The sequence below is a fragment of the Punica granatum genome, chromosome 2 (genome assembly GCF_007655135.1).
Source record: "Punica granatum isolate Tunisia-2019 chromosome 2, ASM765513v2, whole genome shotgun sequence".
Classification (NCBI taxonomy): Eukaryota; Viridiplantae; Streptophyta; class Magnoliopsida; order Myrtales; family Lythraceae; genus Punica; species Punica granatum.
In genome coordinates this window covers 4301108-4318655 of record NC_045128.1, presented here as the reverse complement: position 1 = coordinate 4318655, position 17548 = coordinate 4301108, and the positions used below count along the sequence as shown (strand labels likewise).

Below are 17548 nucleotides of genomic sequence, written 5' to 3'. Positions count from 1 at the left end.
TCCCGAGCTCGACATTCATATCTAGCAATGCAGCAATACGCACTGCAAGTGGGATCCGATCCACAACCAACGCTTAGAGATGAGACAGTATCTTACTCTCGACTTTTCAGCAACAGAAGGTGACTGATTTTCCCACTTCATTCTTGATATATATTCCTAGCAACCGATATTCAACTCCTGCAACCGATATGCAATTCCAGGAGACGACTTCTGCTTCGTGCAAAAATTCGACGACCATTTTCGAAGCTTCCCTTACTGCTAGTAGCCTCGTACACGCAGGACTTGAACCTTCAGCTAGTTGCCTTCTTCTCTTGGTGTTATTACAATCCATCTGAAGAATCGTAGATGCTGTCATTATCAAGCACCAAGGGATGCTCGATCTCTTCAGTGATCGTGCTCTCCTGAGACCCTTTCTCAAGCTCCATCCACTTTGTAACCTTGACGGTGATTGGTTCAAGGATTAAGCAGCATGTGAATCCTCCATTACAATAAAGAGCAATCAAAAACCAGCCATGGATAATCAAATTAATCAGGATCAATTATATTTGAATCACATTGCCAAGAACGACGAAGAACTGCAGTGATTAAACCATCACAATGTTCTGCGTATTATATGGTTTACATGTGAAAGACAGACTAACTTTTCTAGTAATGGAGAACCCGAGATCGATAGTTATAAACCTTTGATGTTCCCATTTGAAAAACTTGCAAACCGTTCCTAGGTATAGCAATTAAAAACTACAACTGGATTTTCAAGAACAACAATTTGGAATAGACTCTGGAGTTCCTGAGGAATTGGTTTGGTTGATTGCCAATGGGGCTTAAGTCACGTCCTGAAAGCATGAATCAGGCCTAGGAAAAGGGTCAACTAATCATTAAAATCTAGAATATCACTCGGCATTGACGTTAAAACAAATTAATCCATAGTTTCCCCTTTTTCTGATAATGGAAAAAGCATTTAAAACTCCATTTCTATATAATTCTTTTTCAATAAACAGAGACGAATTGGGGGAGAAAAAGAAAAAAAAATCCAAAACTGTGAAAACTGATTTTTCTTTTGTTCATATGTTTGTTGTTAATATCATTGTTAATTATTTTCTTTTTTTTCTTCTCTTTGTTTCAACAAACAAGCCATCATTGACAGAAGAACAGTTTGCCGGGTTTCTATCAATGGCCACAAGACCTTAACGCCCATCCACAGTTAACATAGGTTCAGAGGCTCTCGCTTCATAGCTTCTTTCTAGAGCCAGAGCGACATCTTCCACGACTGGCTTCAAACAAAATAGGCTTGGCTCAAGCACGAGGACATAGGATTTAGAGCTTGCTCAAAACAAAAGAACCCCAGCGTGCTTGGATCGCTTCGATTCTTGCTTTCCTGGATCGTGAACCAAGGGGCTGTGGGGGAGGAAGGGCAGCCTATGATAAGTCAATTCCGCAAGAAAGTCAAAAGGAAAAAGAAGAACCGGAAGTCGGAACATGACCTTTGGTAGAGGTCTTACGCGGAAGTGATAGTATAGCACAATCTCAGATTAGGGGTAGCCCTTGTCGGAGCACCAAATACTTCAGGGTAAGAAGGGGTAGAGAAATCACAGAATACTATCATATTCCAAAAAACACCAATGATTTGTTCTCAGTCAACTCTTTCAACTTCTCTTTTTTTAGGCGACTTTTGCTTTTTCAAAAATGGAACATGATGCAATTTGAGCAAAATGAACAACTGAATATGATTAATGGCAAGTCCATCAAGCTCTTTTACATGTGCATAAACTTGAATTTTTCGAACCACCCCTGTCGATCTCGTGACTATACTAGGATGTTTTTCTCCTTTTTATCGCAACAGTGCAGTATTTTAGCTTTTTAGGCCCCGATCATTAAATTGGGTGGTAGGATATCCTTTTCCAAAGTTACTATTAATTTCAATTTCGCTTATACGAGTTTTGACCCATTTCCACTTAAAAGCTCAAGCTAATAAGTAGTGGTATCCAAGTCATATATTAACCCGTGAATTTTTCTTTTCTTTTCCGATGTGGGATTTATCTCATTTTACTCATCAACACCCCCCTCACGTGCAACATATGATCTATTTCTACTTACACGTTATCACATGCCCTTAAACACCCGCCCTCAACAATTGACCTCGAGTCGGGCTCATCTTCCGTGCTCGGACGAGGGGGGGACACTAACACGAGACGCACTTTGGCTGCACTAGACAAACTCAGCCTGACGTGGTGTGGGTGCGCACACTCGCTTAGGCACGTCTACGCATAACCTAAGCTCTGATACCATATTAAATTTTCATTTAGCTTATACGGGCTTTGGCCAATTTCCACTTAAAAACTCAAGTTAATAAGTAGTGGTACCAAGTCATATATTAACCAATGGATTTTCCTTTTCTTTTTTGATATGGGATTTATCCCATTTTACTCCTCAATAATTACCATGTTTGGTTTGTGAGTTATGTTTTTAAAATTTTAATTCTCATTTTAATTTTACTCACTATACAACAAAAATCAACAATACAAATATTATTTTTCTCATTTTCTTCAATTTTTTAATCATTCAATTAATTCAATTTTTAATACTAAATTATATCAACTATTCATTACTTTTTCACATTTTATCTCATAATTCAACAGCACCATAATTACAAATCAATTAAAATCAAAACTCAACTATACTTAACTCTAAAACTAAACACACTATAATAGCCTTGATTAAACAGAATTAAATAGATGGGCCTGAACCAAAGATTAGGCCAAAATTCATGTACCTGATATGTGCTATTGACCGAAATTATTTGTGCAGCAAACATTTTCTTTTTTTGGTGACCAGTGGCAGAGGCCCCGAAGACCGGCAAATTAATTAATAGTTAAGAAATATATCACTAGAAAAAACTCAACAAGTTTCTTACTATCCAAGTTTTGCATTTCTCACCCAAAGAAGCAACGAATTATTTATTTATTCTTTCTTTTATTTTTTGGGGGAAGAGTTATTTGTTCATTATTTGAATCATTTAAATTAATTAACTTATGTCAACTCATCCTTGAGAAATGGCATGACATACATCCACATCAAAGCATCCATCAAATGGTTTGGCTTAGTTCAGTCTAGAAATCATGATAACAAGTTACACGCATTCTACCATTCTCACGTTTCATTACGGGATACGGGATCAACTTTATTGTATGTTAATTGTAAATTGCCTCATAGAAATTCGAACGGTAAAGCTCAAATCTCATTCTCTATGAACGGTTACATATGTACGCAACTCGGCCAAGATAAAAAGGAAACGAGAATAATTCTATGCTAAGGCATCGCTCTAAGCTAGGAAGAAAATCAGTAAATTGCCTAATCTAGATGATATACAATAAAATTGATCATGTATCGCGTAATACATTTATTAATAACTCCATGGATTTTTTTGATAGGTAATGCGAATATATACGTGTCCAAATTCATATCAAGTAAAATGTTGAATGAGTTTCAGACTTTTAGGACCTCGATGTAGACTGTACTTTATCATCAAGGTCCAGCTAGAATCATCGGATCAATCTTCTGAAGGATTTGATGGCTTAGATCTACAAGTAATAACATATACTAGAAAACGAAAGATCATCCATGCAAGTGGGGTCCATCAACCACACTAGTCAATAACCCCACAATAATAGTCAATGCTACCATTCCCCCTGCCCGTGACTTTCAAAATATTACAATTAAGGACTCCATATACTGCGAGGGAGGGGTACGCCCTCCTCTGCCCACAGCTTTCAAATTAATTACAAACGAGGACTCCAATTACGTATATATTGCGAGGGAGAGACCTTTTCCATTCCTCCCATTAAAAAGTTAGAAATGATCGTTGAATCTGTCTGCGGACGGAGCAGTGAACCCCTCGGACGCTGCTCTCTTGGGTCGTTCTTTTGTCGTCTGTGACCACCAACGATGTCGCTATTCCCCAATCGTGACCATAGATTTTAGCTCGTCCAATTGTTCTTCGCCAACACTCTCTTCTAGGGCTTCCGATTTCTCGTTTCGAGTGCGTAATTTCCTCAATTGGTTTGTCTCCTCGTGTTCTTCGTCCTCGATGCTTTGATCGAGCGAGCCTGCAGCTGTAGTTTGTTGGGCTTCGCGTGCTCTGATCCTAGGGTTCTGAGCAATCTTGTGATTCGCTGAGGCGCAAGATTTCTCGTATAATCTTCGGTGGGCTCATAGATTAGCAGAATTGAGCTGAAACCCTCATCTGGGTCGGTGTAAAAATCGTATATTTTCTACAAGATGGAAGATGGGGAGCTCGATTTCTCGAACCAAGAGGTGTTCTCGAACCCGGAGGCGTTCTCGAACTCGATCGGCGAAGTGCCCAGTAGCAGTAGATCGATGGACAGCTTTCTCGATGAGATTTTCAAGGACGCGCATGCATGCACTCACACTCACACCTGCAACCCGTCCGGGCCTGACTCTTCGCACACCCACACGTGCTATCATGTCCACACGAAGATCGTGCCCTCCTCGAGCGAGGAGAAAGCAGATGACAGTGCGGAGTCGTCGGAGAAGAAGAAGCCAGCCGGTAAGAAGCGGCCGCTTGGAAACCGTGAGGCTGTGAGGAAGTACCGGGAGAAGAAGAAGGCCCGAGCTGCGTCCTTGGAGGATGAAGTGGTGAGGCTGAGGGGCCTGAATCAGCAGTTGCTGAGGAGGCTGCAGGGGCTGGCAGCTCTAGAAGCCGAGAATGCGAGGCTAAAGTGTCTGCTTGTGGACATTAGGGGTAGGATCGAGGGGGAGATTGGATCTTTCCCGTATCAGAAGACGGCGAACATAGGGAATAGTAGCATGCCTCTTGGTAGTGGTGCTTATATGATGAACCCGTGTAATGTGCAGTGTGGGAATGAGGTTTATTGCCTTCACCCTGATGGGAAGACTGGGGATGGCGTGGGTATAAATGGACAGTTATATGGTGGATGCGAGCTTGACAGCCAGTGTTTGGCAAATCAAAACAATAGTAATTCAGGATTGAAGGAGGTTCCGGGTTGTGGGGTGGCGGGAATGGGGAATGGAACATCTAATGCATTAGGCAATGGAACATCTAATGTATTATCCTCTGGTGGTGGGAAGAAGAAGAAAGGTGATGCCTAGACTGCTGCAAATTAGTTTCTTGGATTGGTTTCATGATGGCTGTGCAAGTTAGATTTTTTAACTGATGTTAGCAAGGATTGATGCTGTATGGTGCCGAACCATTGTTTATATTGAAATGACAAGTTTCTAATTTCTACATCTTTAATGGGCTGTTTCATAAATATACGTGATCCTTTCCTATTTTACTCCTAGCCTTGTCACCTAAGGGGTTGGTGTTAATTGAGTTGAAACAGCTTATGACTTGAACGAAATAAGTACATTATCCCAGGGTTTGTTGCACCCTAGTTAGCATAGCCTGTATGATGATTTGATTGTGGCCGGATATAAAAGCGTACATATATATGCTAGCCTGTCTACTGTTATCTGCTTCATGAAAGATGGTGATGCTATAGCGGATCCTGTTGGTATCTTCGGCTGTTCTCACTTCACGAACATGCTTGTTAACCCAACCAAAAAAAAAAAAAAAGCAACAGCAGAATTTGCTCTGGTCCTATTTTTGATCGTTTCTTAGGATGCGTGATCTCCATCCTTACACAACATTGTGTCTCACTCCTACCCATTTGGTCTGTGATGTGTATGTGCACCTGATGGAGCGGTCGTGCTCAATAATTTGGTTGTTGGTTAAGTGCATTGTGCACATCAAGTACTTATTACACGAAGATGTTCCCGGTTAAGTGATTCTATTATTATGTTTCCAACTATGCAAACACTTGCTAAATAGATGGAAAATAAATACTTTGGTTGTTTGAACTTATTTTTGAAGATTGATATAATTTTTCCATCAGAAACACGTGTTTTGTTCTGGCTTTTGCCCGAGCCTGATCAGGCTTTTGTTCATTTTGTAGGCGCATCTAGTGCAGCAACAGTCTGCTGAAGAGCCAAAGTTTTGGTGTTACTACCAACCCGAGTACATGTACCATACCAAATAAGTACTCTACGAGACCTGATCTTTTTATGTTTTTTTGTGCCTGGCTTGTTAGTTCTTGGGGCTGCCATCGCTTGCTGTTCACATGTAGCTTAACCTCATGGGATTTTGGACAATCCTAGCGGGTGATGTTCCATGTACTTGTGACTTCTGGAAGCATTTTCTGGAAAGGAAAAGCTCTATGTCGTGTGTTTCAACTATTAAGTGGGAGAAATTGACAGGAAATTTTCCGATTACGTCCAGCAGATCTATTTCGTTCTTTCTGGTTTCCTCCTTGAAGATCAGCAAACGAGGAGCTTTGTGTAACTTTTATTTGGGTTTACCTGCTGTTATGGATTAGTTACCCTGTTAATCGAACACCTTTCTTTCTCTATTCATGTGTTTTTTGTATGAAGAATTGGCAGCAAAAATTGCTCGGAATTCGACTTCAAATATTCAGATCATCATGAAAATAATTTAGAGATAATGAAATCAAAATATGGGGAGAAAAGAAAGAGCAAAAGTAAATACTATTTAAGCTCCATTGTTTCGATAGAAAAAGCTACATCTGTGATTGTCTCCAATTTACTCTCTGAACAGAAGATTGCATCTTAATTTCACTTGAGTTGTTTGACTAACCTAATAGACAAACGGGGGACTGTTCCCCCCTAAACTTAGAAAAGGAATAACATTAAGAGACAATGCCTCTGCACAGAAATATTCGCGGCTATTCGTCAGTCGGCAGCAAGTCATCCTCCCGATAAATACTCTCGGCCATTTGCCAGATCTGAACAGCGTTATCTTCTGCCACACTGGAGATGACCCAAGGATTGTGTTTGTTCCATGCAAAGTCTGATATCTTAGCCTTATGACCTCCATGAGAGAAGAGGAGCTCAGGAGGGCCATCACTCGCATCTCCTTCTTGCTGCTCATCTCCGATCCTGAGAAACCAGCCAGCCATGTCAGAGAGCTTAGGAAGCTTGATATCGTCTTTTGCAGCACAGCATGGAATTATAGGATCCGACATGACCAGAACTTTTATTTATGGGAACAAACATTCAGGAGCACAGCTTACTAAGATGTAAGAAAGAAGCAACCTCATTGAACTGAGGATGGAATGAAGGGCAATGTAGGACCAGTTGATTAGAAAAATTGCAAATATGAAGTCTTAAGCATGATAGTAGGAAGCATAATCAAAAAAGAGATAAAGCAGGTACTACTCTCGAACAGCTGGGAGCTAATCCAAGGTAAAAGAAACAACAAACAAATGCTAAGCAGATTGTCTTCGTTGCTACTTGTGTGAAGTACCTGTAAAGGTCCCAAATCATTAGTCTTCTGTCTTCGGAAGAAGAAGCCAACACAGCTTCATGATTAGGATCCCATTCTACTTGCAAGACTTCACCTCTGTCAGAAGTATATCTCAATTAGATATATCAGCACTGAAATCCCACAAAGGCTATATGGATTTTCCAGTTAATCTAAAAGCGAGAACAGACCATGTTCTCAAAATGATGCAATTTGGTTAAAAAGCTGAATTCTTGGAGCATTTTATAAAATACATGAATACTTGGAAAAATATTAGTAAGTTCAAGTCTGTGAGCAGAAATCGGAAGTGAGAAATAAGTAAGAAGGCGTACTCATGACCACTTAAAACATGCAATGGCAGGGTTAGCTTCCGCATGTCAAACAGAGCAACGGTCATGTCTGAAGAGGCTGTTGCCATAATCCACTCATTGTATGAGTTGAAGGATAAAGAGTTAACCTGAGAAAAGAACAAACTGAACATCCTCAGGTGGAATCCATTACCCCATGAACTGAATGGGAGATGGGAGAGCTAAGAAAACATGCAAAAGCAAATGATTTGACTGTGAAAAGGCAACAAGAGGAACATCAAGTCATTGACTGGTTCACCTCATTCTCATGAGCTTTCACACATTTCTCTGCTTTGTTTGTGCGCAAGTCCCAGATCATCAATTGACAATCATCACTAACAGAGCCAAATATATTCTCATTCTTCAGATGCCACGATGCATCTCCAACCGCATTCTCATGCCCCTAAAGTGACAGCACAAAATATCCCATAGTCATCATCAATTATAAGAACCTTTCACGGAAAAAGGTTCTGTTCAATGTTTAGTTCAGTACCTCATAAATGTGCATAGCATCAAGAACTTTGGCCTCAGCCACTGCAGAAATGTCCCATAAACATATCTTCTTGTCATGGGAAGCACTCAGAAGATAACCCGATTTCAGGGGGCTCCAGGACAGGCCATAACCTTCTTCATCATGACCCCTCAACCTAATCTCAGGATCAAAAGCTTCCTTATTCTCCTTCTCTGCCAACTTGGAACAGTCCACCATGTAGACCTCCGAAGAATTTGTCTTTACGGCAACAAGTGCAGAGTTCTGAGGCATAAAGCGTGCTCTGTTCACTTCACCATCCATGCGTATCTTCTGGGTTATCTCCACCTACAGGCAAAAATCCCAGAAACATAAGTTGAGAACATGAAATAAGGATGCATTTGGCCGGAAAACGTTTCCCAGCTTTCAGTGGAAAGAGAAATAAACAAAAATGTCAGTTCGTATGCGTAACTGGAACGCGAGAAAACGTCAAGCACGTATTCCACATAGATCGGCAGAAAATGAAAGAGAATACTGTTTAATATGATAAGCCAAACAATGCTCCGATACCAGAAAAGCAACTTCAAGAATTTCATCTATGAAGTATTTCAGCCAATATTAAATTCACACAGTACTTTCATCAAACAGATTGAACCGTCACAGCCATTCTCAAAGCTCAGCAGATAAAATTAGCCAATATACAGAAAATACAGAGTGGGAGCAGTAATTAACCTTCGGAATCGAAAGGTTTGTGCCGCCACTGCCCTCTAAGGCCGATTCGATGGGAAGAATAGCGTTGGCGACTAGGAGAAAGTTGGGAGCGTCGTCGGATGTGTGCGTCCCGAGGACGAGACCTTGGACGGCGAAGGAAGGGTCATCGGCGTAAGGCTGAGGTGGCGAGGGGGACCAGTGCACGGTAAGGGACGGCCACTCCAGGGCGTGGGAGATCACAAGATCGTACAGTATCGGGGCGTTCTTCTTCCAAACGGCGAACTCTTCCTCCAGCTGAGAGAGATCAGCAGCGTCCCCGTCCTCCGCCATGGGTTGGCCGATCGGAATCTCGCCGGTGATGAACTGCTGACGACGTGAGGGTTTTCGTTCCCGCCAAAAGATGGGAAGTGACGAAAATGGAGAGGCGCTCGAGGGTTTAGTTTTTGGAGGGAAGGAGGAGGAAGATGCAGATAGTGGGCTTGGAGGGACAAGGGGCCCAATGGGCGTCGGCCCAACAATGAAATAGGATTTTGGTTGGAGAAAATATGGAGATTGCAAATCCTATCCCGGTGTGATGGCGCAACGCTAGCACGGTACGAATTTACCGTGCTTGATCCCGAAACATATATGGACGTCAAGTTCACATACCATGTTAAGGATTAGCAAGCACCGGTGCAGATTTACATTCGATTCCTGATTTCACCTAGATTTATCGGCAGCAAAGAGGATGGCACGCTACAGCAAATCAAACGGTAAGAAAATCGACTCAACTCATCATTATATGGCGGAAATTGATTCCCATCCACGTTCCACTGTTAGCATAGGTCCCCATGGATCCTGGGACCGACCCGGGAAAAAATTAGTTTGATGTGGAAGTCGAGGAAACCTGGCCACAAAGGAAAAGAGATTTGAAACACTCGAATTCAAAACTTCTCCTTCAGATAAATGAATCTCTCTACATACCCAACAGATTCAAATGCATATAGATTTGATGATCTTGTATATCATTCCGATACGGCGCGCACAATGATTCCAAGACAGGATAAAGAAAAGGAGAAACGGCACACATAGTTCAACAAATGTATAAGCAGCATCGACCTAACAAATGATCACCAATGACCCGATATAACTTTGGTAGTCATTGATCAGTGCCGCAAAACCTTCACTTCACATGACAGCACAAGCTGCGGTATTCTCATCACTAAAAGCTGTGGTGTACCGGACTTCAGTAGAGCTGGCACGGGCGAGTTGGTTCATGTGAGGGTCAGAGGAGTATCTGACATAACCGGCAGGAGCCTTCCTGTCGTACACCCCAGGGGCGTAAGGGTGTTCCACCTCGTCGTATGGCACATAGGGCCATCGCTCGGCCCTCTTGCCCGTCCTGTGGGTGATGCGAGACACCACCTTGTGCGTGTCCACGTATCCCACGACTGTGACCTTGTGTGCCTTGGGTTCGATGTCCACGGACTGCACTCCTTTCATCCCCTCCAGGGCCCGCCTCACTTTCCGCTCGCAGCCTTCGCAGTCTATCTTCACCTTGACCTCCACTGTCTGATCACCAAAGAAGCAAAGGCATAATGTTAAAGATTTTAAAAAGAGAGAGAGAGAGAGAGAGAGCTACTTGTAAGTTCAGATAGAAATAAACATGTGTTAGGACATAAAAAAATCCGGTTTGATTGCTGTTGCTTTCTGTTATTTGTGTGGTGAGTTTAAGGAGCAACAGTTGTTGTAAGAATCATCAAGCTTCGAAAGAAAAAGTTTCATTCACCCTCCTGATATCGGTAACAGTCGAAATTAAACGGATCATTTTTTTAGATATATGGACAGGCTGAATCACTGTAATACAGTCCCCAACATTTCATATTCGGAGGGCACCCAAAGCTATTTGACAGTTGTGTTCTAAATGGAGCAAAAGACAGGCAAGGGGAGGGTAAGGTAATATGGCTTAAAGGAGGGACTGATCCCAACTTCCCGATAACTCGAGCTTCCAGAAGTACCGTATGCATCAAATGCTTCACTTCATGCAAACTGGTAGCACCCCACCAAAGTATACCTTCAAACACAAGGTATGACCCGGAAAGTTTTCGCAAATCATGGCAATAAGATGCAGCTGAGAATGTCTATATTAGAAAGAATCCCCAATCGGTTATGAATGGCAACAGTTGTGGATCTCACAGGAGGCACCGTCAAAACCTACTAATCTTGTCTGACAATTAGACCATGGAGAGAAGGCAGGCAGTTGAAAGATCTTTATGCTACTAAACAATCAACTTCTTTGTATACGATGAGGCAAACAAGTTAGTGCTACTGCAACAAATGAGCAGATCGGTCCCCCCTGCTCAGAGCCAGATCTTCTCCAGGAGCTTCTGGTATTGGAAATAAGCCGTCTTTTTTAATTAGAAATTAGGAACAGTCCACGGATGAGTTCATGATTATGCACATGGGCCAAGGAACCTCCCGAGGTAAAAAGCAGATTCTGGAACTGCCAACTGGTCCTGGAACTCTTTTGGACCAAATATTTTTCCTATTTTATTCTGTTAACCTAAGACTCGGCCGGAAGATTCGACAGCGAGATCCCGATACTAAAGATCAAGAATCGGCACGAAGAAGAAGGTGTTCTTTGTAATCCACTTGGGAGTGTGGGGACATGCTCCCCCAGGCAGTTCAACCAAAGTTCCTCACTGTCCCGGGGTCGCTATCGCGATCGGGAAGCCTACATATGTTCGTATATGATTGATCAATCACAGCTAAAAACAGACCAACCCATGGTTATCATCACGGGATCTACACGTACTCGTGGAATCCATAAATCTAACTCAATATCAGTTGCTAACATCACATCACATCGAAGTTTAGCTCCAAAGGGCAACCATATGCATAGCAAAAGACAAAAGAGCAGGAAAGATAAAAGATTTCGGTTGCAAGGGTACCTGCAGCTGCCTGCGTTTCTTGAGCTTGGAGCTGCCGCTGGAGCAGTCGAAGAGATCGGAGAAGTGATCCAGAACACCCATTGTTCTTCGCTAGCAACCCTTTGCCCGGAGAAGATATTAATACAAGCGAGACCCAAGTTCAGACAGAAAATATCAGGTGGGTGGGTTACTTTCAGTTCAGACTGAAAATGATTGAAATTGCAGAAATAAGGAAAAAATTAGCTCCTCTGTCTTTGTGCATGTGGGGGTCCCATATTGACCATTCTATAGAGCCAGTCCATAGCGATAACGTTGGCGTCCCATATTAATATATCCGTATAAAGATTTTTTTTTTTTTTGTCCGTTTGAGGGTATATGAATTCTCTTGAAAACACGGATTAATTTATTGACAGAAACTAATACTCGCTCAAGCATCGACTTCAATCATGCCACGAGATGAGACACTTCCATTATATTTCACATCTCTATAGACTATGGCTATTACATGGGTAAAAATGGATACATTTCAGTTAGGGAGAAATAGAAAAATGGGCAATGAAAAAAGGATGGAACGTCCAACGAATAATAATCTAACTAGGAATCTTTTTTGTTTGGTATGGCGCGAGTGCTAATGTGAGGAATCAAAGAAATATCTTGTTGGGTCATTTGATTACATTGTTTGTACTAAGCAGGATGTATGTTTGTTTAGAGTACAAGCAAGGCAGCTTTACGTTGTTTTTAAAATTTTAATTATAACTTTAACTTTACTTACTAAATAACAAAAATCAATAATATAATTATTAATTTTTCATTTTTCTTTAATTTTTTATCCATTTAATTTAATTTTTAATATTAAATTATCTGAACTATTTATTACTTTTTTCATAATTCAACAACATAATCATTACTTTTTCTCAACTATTCATTACTTTTTCACAGTTTTTCTAATAATTCAACAACATAATCATTACAACCCAATTAAAAATCAAAACTAAACTCTACTTAACTCTAAAACCAAATACACCATTAAATTTTTTTTTTAGTTATAAATAGGATTTATGAGTTTGATATAATAAATAGAAATTTACATTAATAAATAAAAATAAAATATTTATAATTAGAATCGAATGCACATTATCTTAATTTGATGATAGGCGGAGACATGCGCGCCACAGTAGTGCGTACGTGTTTCTTCTCTACCTAGTAAAAATAAACTTTTTTTCCTTTTTCTTTTTTCTTTTTTTCTTTCGTCTCTATTTCTTTTAGGGGTAAAAGGGGAAACTGAGTGTTCGCTGTCTGTGCCTGAGACCACCTTCGAATCTCGGTCGTCGGTTGCTTGACCCGAGGCGCTAGATTCTCGCCACGCGTCGAGCCGCACCGACCGTGTTTTTTTTTTTGTTTATCGCGGAGCGGAGTCGCCCAGTGGGCCCAAATCCTTTTGGGCTGGGCCCCACCTCCAGGACGTAATAAAACAGGTATCCCTTCGGAAGAGGGAGACAATGGAAGCAATTAAATTTTATGGTCCGACCAACGCATAAAAATCAAAAAGCTTACTCTTCTTTCTTTCTGCGCATGACGAAATGCTCTGAATCTACTGACTGATTCGGATCTCATCCGTCTTAGTCCTGATTATAAGTTACTTTTTCAATTTCGAACTCTTAACACTATAAGAGTAGGTCCATTTTTCGACCCAAAAAAAAATCATCAAAAACAGTAAAAATTCCATTCCGAAGTTACTCTTTCCGATCGAAAGCCGTCTTTCAAAATTTTATTTTCTTTCCAAGAAAATGTATAGACGAAATTCCTTCCGTTCTAACAGAACTTATCTATTGGAAAATCCCGTCGATATATTATCTAATTCTTGTAGTGTATGTTGCAAGTGAGTAAAATCATCCATACGGAGCGAAATTTTCTAACAAATTATTTATTCGAAATCAACTGAGAAAAAAGAGGTGAACTAAGACATGTAATATTATATCTACGGAGGGAAACCTATCATACAAACCAAAGGGTTACTATCTCAAACAATCCTCATTATATGGTTAAAAGGGATTTGTGCCCAAGCATGCCTAACTACGTCGAGCTAGATTGCTTGACGTATTAGAACTATAAGAAAACTACTTGCAATGCTCACGTTTATTTCCTGATGCACTCCAATTGTAATTTCTAAGCAATTTTTAACATTTGATATGAGTGAGAAGGAACCAATAGACGCTGCGTATAACAACTTATACGAACAAAACTTCATCTAGATAAGATGATTTAAATGAGTGTGAATGCATTTCTTTTATAACTAAATCGCATTTGATTTGAGAACTGAACATATATTAAAAAAGCCTCTCTACCTATAAATATTTGGACAAATATCTACTCGAGCAAAAAAAAAAAGACAAAAGGCAAATACCTATCGATAGACACTTGAGAAATTATTATTATTATTATTGGCTTGTTTGTTTAAAAAATAAACTTATCTTAATTTAATTTAATTTGTTTCTCAATTCAATAATATAATTATTATTTTTTAATATTTTTTTAATTCTCTCTCATATTTTTATTTATTTATTATTACATTAAATTTTGTAATATTAAATTTTCTTAATTATACAAAAAATTTCCTCAATTTCAATTTTTTTTTAATTCAACAATATAATTATTATATTTTATCTCTTTTTTTAACTCTCTCGTATGTTTTTTTTAATTTCTTTTATTTTTCATCTCGTCAAATCAAATTAAATCAGATTTAATGTTATTATGAAACACTTTATATATTTATCCTTTCATTTCATTATTATATCGAGACAACGGCTACAACTTTCATAGATCTTGTCTTTGTCGTAACATGCAGGTACCTAGTAAAGTGTGCAGAGCTTTCGCCACTTGTTATTTTATAAAGATTTTTACAATCTACCTAATTACCTAATGGGAAATTCTAACATGCACCCACTCACTCGTGGAACCCACGCATGATCACGTGTAATAAACGATTGAGATCTTACTGTTACATTATCTTTGGTATACCTCCATGCGATATGAAACTACCTATAATGTACTAAATGCCAGAATAAAATATGTATTGGTTCGCACACTTTGACTTCATTTGTTTTTCGATTAATAATCCAGCTCTATCTAAGTCCACTCAATATTTTCTTAAATTCAATAATATAATTATTATTATTTTGTCTTTTTCTATTATTTAATAATAATTTTTCACTTATATATTTTTAATTATTTTTATAATAATTTTTTAATAATAAAATTTTCATTTACTTTCACATCTATATATACATAAATATATATATTCTCATTCATTCATATATTTGTTAATACTTACAATCATTGCATAAAATTAAGTTTAATTGGATCACGATCCATCCCGAAAACCAAATGCAAGCTGAGCTATCTCATACTTTCATCGATGTTCATTCATGTACTAGACTTTCGCGATTATATATGATTAGGTTACACGGGAGGCTTATAGTCTTAGTAGTTAATATAATAAAATAGACATTTTAATAATTAATAAGAGATACAAATAGTCCAATCACGAGATAATTGAACCTGATAGCATCGTTGTACTGTACTCCCTTTATTATTATTATTATGGTAAATTGCACTTGTAGTCCAAAAAGTTTTACAAATATTTCAATATAGTACAAAAAGTTTTTTTGCTTCTTGATGGTACAAAATGTTTCAAAGTTGTTTCAATATAGTACAAATCGTCATCTCGCCATTGACGCCGTCAAGTCGATGCTGATTGTGCAAAATCGATTTTTGTGGGATGTTACATGACGGTGCAAAATGTTTTGAAGTTGTAATTTAATAATACAAAATGTTTTACGTAAGTTAGATGATGATGCAAAATTTACAGTCTTGTAAAGGACGGTTTGACGGCGTTAATAGAGAGATGACGGTTTGTACTATACTGAAATAACTTTGAAACATTTTGTACCATCAAGTAGCAAAAAAAACTTTTTGTACCATAACATTTATAAAACTTTTTGGACCACCGGTGCAATTTACCCTTATTATTATTAAGTTAATAGCTAGAGCGAGAAACATGCAACCCCGTGAATATCGGGTCAGGAATCCACCTGCTTGGTTGAGCCTCGACATCTTCCTAACCTCGTATAGCCACATGCTTAATAAAAAAATTAAAGAAAATTAATCAATAACTAAAATAGATTAATTATTTCATTCATGATTCCATCTACTTAAAAAATGTTGCGCTTCCGATTGATTCGATCTGATGAATCATGTAAAAGTAAACTAAAAACGGCGTCACAAGCATGTATGCAACTTATTATTATCTTATTTTTTGAATGCATTCGCAGGGATGATTAGACTTCCCTAATCCCTGTCATGCGTACTGCCACATGCTTAAGAAAAATTTAATGTAAATTAACTAAAATCGATTATTTTTCTGTGAATAAAGTAGATTTATTAAATTCATAATTCCATGCATTAACATTCATGGCTTCTGATCAATAAGATGGATCACATCAAAATAAGCTAATAACCAAATCCCAAGCAAGGATCCAATTTATTGTCTTATTATTTTTCGAATGCATATTATTAGGAGGGATAATGATGATCAGTAAATGCGACGACAGATTGTGATCCCGTCTCCTGTCGCAGCCTGTGATATATCAACCTGCAGGTCCGCCGCTATCATTTTGTTGAACTCGACGATGTTCTGCCACGCGCGCCCCCTGGACGTCGTCTGAATCGGGGTCACATCAGGAAGTGCAACGGTACCCCCCCAGAGGGTGTTGTTGTAGACGATCACGCCCCCGACCCTCACCAGTCTCATCTCATCAGCCTCTCGTGATAGTTCTTCAGGTTGGCCTTGTTGAAGTCCATGCATGCCAAGTCAAAAGCGCCTTCATTCTCTTGCTGCCGAACAACATCATAGTATTACCAACTGTTAAATGGAAACCGTGGACAAAGAAAGCATAAACTTTTCAAATTTAACATTATGTAATGGCTGGTCGGACATGGCCAATGCCGTACGTAATCGTTGCCCGAATTTCAGGCCAGGCTTATTGCCGAGGCACGCCCACATTCAGCCCATGCACACGGGCGCAGCTTGCCAGGCCAGTAATCTGGTCGTTTTCCAACTACGCTCAATAGGACTTGGGTATTTGAGATATATAGTGAGGTTCAACCGCTTGCTTAAACTTTGTAGCATCCGATCAAGAGCTGGTAAGGCCAGCGACTCAATGAACTCAATCTTGTTTTCAACATTAGCCCTTTTGATAAATGGGAGACCAATTCTCTCGTCCACTTCACAGCCCACATCAATAGCCACGACTTTCCGTATTGCGGGATGGAAAGGGCCGTGACGAGAGGAGAGAGTATCCCGTGAATACACCGAGCTCGATTGTCTTCTTCGCATTCATGAGCTTCAAGATCAACTCTAGGAATTGACCACATCGAGCGTAGTCGAAAAGTGGGCCCTACATTATATTATATTGAAACAAATCAGGCGTAGGCGCTAAACAAACTCGACTATCATACATATGTATGACATTTGTGTGGGGGGAAGATCATTACTGGGCATGGTGACTGGTGGTATCCCTCAGCTCCTTCAGCAGCTCCTCTTCTCGTGGATCTACGTTCGTCTTTAGTATATACTGCAGAGAACAAAGGCCAAATCGAACCCATAACTACAACACACACGACTATACCAGTGCAACCAAATTAATTTCGAGAATATGCCCAAAATACATGTATGCATGGGGATAGGTTAGTGATACCTTTAAGAGTTTATCACTCT

At 39.6% G+C, this 17548-nt stretch overlaps 3 protein-coding genes across 3 annotated transcripts; 1 reads left to right on the top strand and 2 right to left on the bottom strand.

Annotated features, from left to right (window-relative positions):
- Positions 1-3840: 3840 nt before the first annotated feature.
- On the top strand, positions 3841-6423 carry LOC116194498 (basic leucine zipper 23-like). The gene is made up of 2 exons (XM_031523308.1): positions 3841-5116; positions 5973-6423. Exons 1-2 carry the CDS (start codon positions 4276-4278, stop codon positions 5999-6001), a joined length of 870 nt encoding a protein of 289 aa, XP_031379168.1. The 5' UTR covers positions 3841-4275; the 3' UTR covers positions 6002-6423.
- A 119-nt stretch (positions 6424-6542) lies between these two features.
- Positions 6543-9299, bottom strand: LOC116194497 (WD-40 repeat-containing protein MSI3-like). The gene is made up of 6 exons (XM_031523307.1): positions 8885-9299; positions 8177-8500; positions 7943-8086; positions 7669-7793; positions 7340-7435; positions 6543-6972 (listed from the first exon to the last, which is right to left on the bottom strand). The coding sequence occupies exons 1-6, from the start codon at positions 9191-9193 to the stop codon at positions 6759-6761; spliced, it is 1212 nt and encodes a 403-aa protein (XP_031379167.1). The 5' UTR covers positions 9194-9299; the 3' UTR covers positions 6543-6758.
- Positions 9300-9783: 484 nt separating this feature from the next.
- Positions 9784-12031, bottom strand: LOC116194499 (heavy metal-associated isoprenylated plant protein 26-like). The gene is made up of 2 exons (XM_031523310.1): positions 11794-12031; positions 9784-10414 (listed from the first exon to the last, which is right to left on the bottom strand). Exons 1-2 carry the CDS (start codon positions 11872-11874, stop codon positions 10031-10033), a joined length of 465 nt encoding a protein of 154 aa, XP_031379170.1. The 5' UTR covers positions 11875-12031; the 3' UTR covers positions 9784-10030.
- Between the last annotated feature and the right edge of the window lie 5517 nt (positions 12032-17548).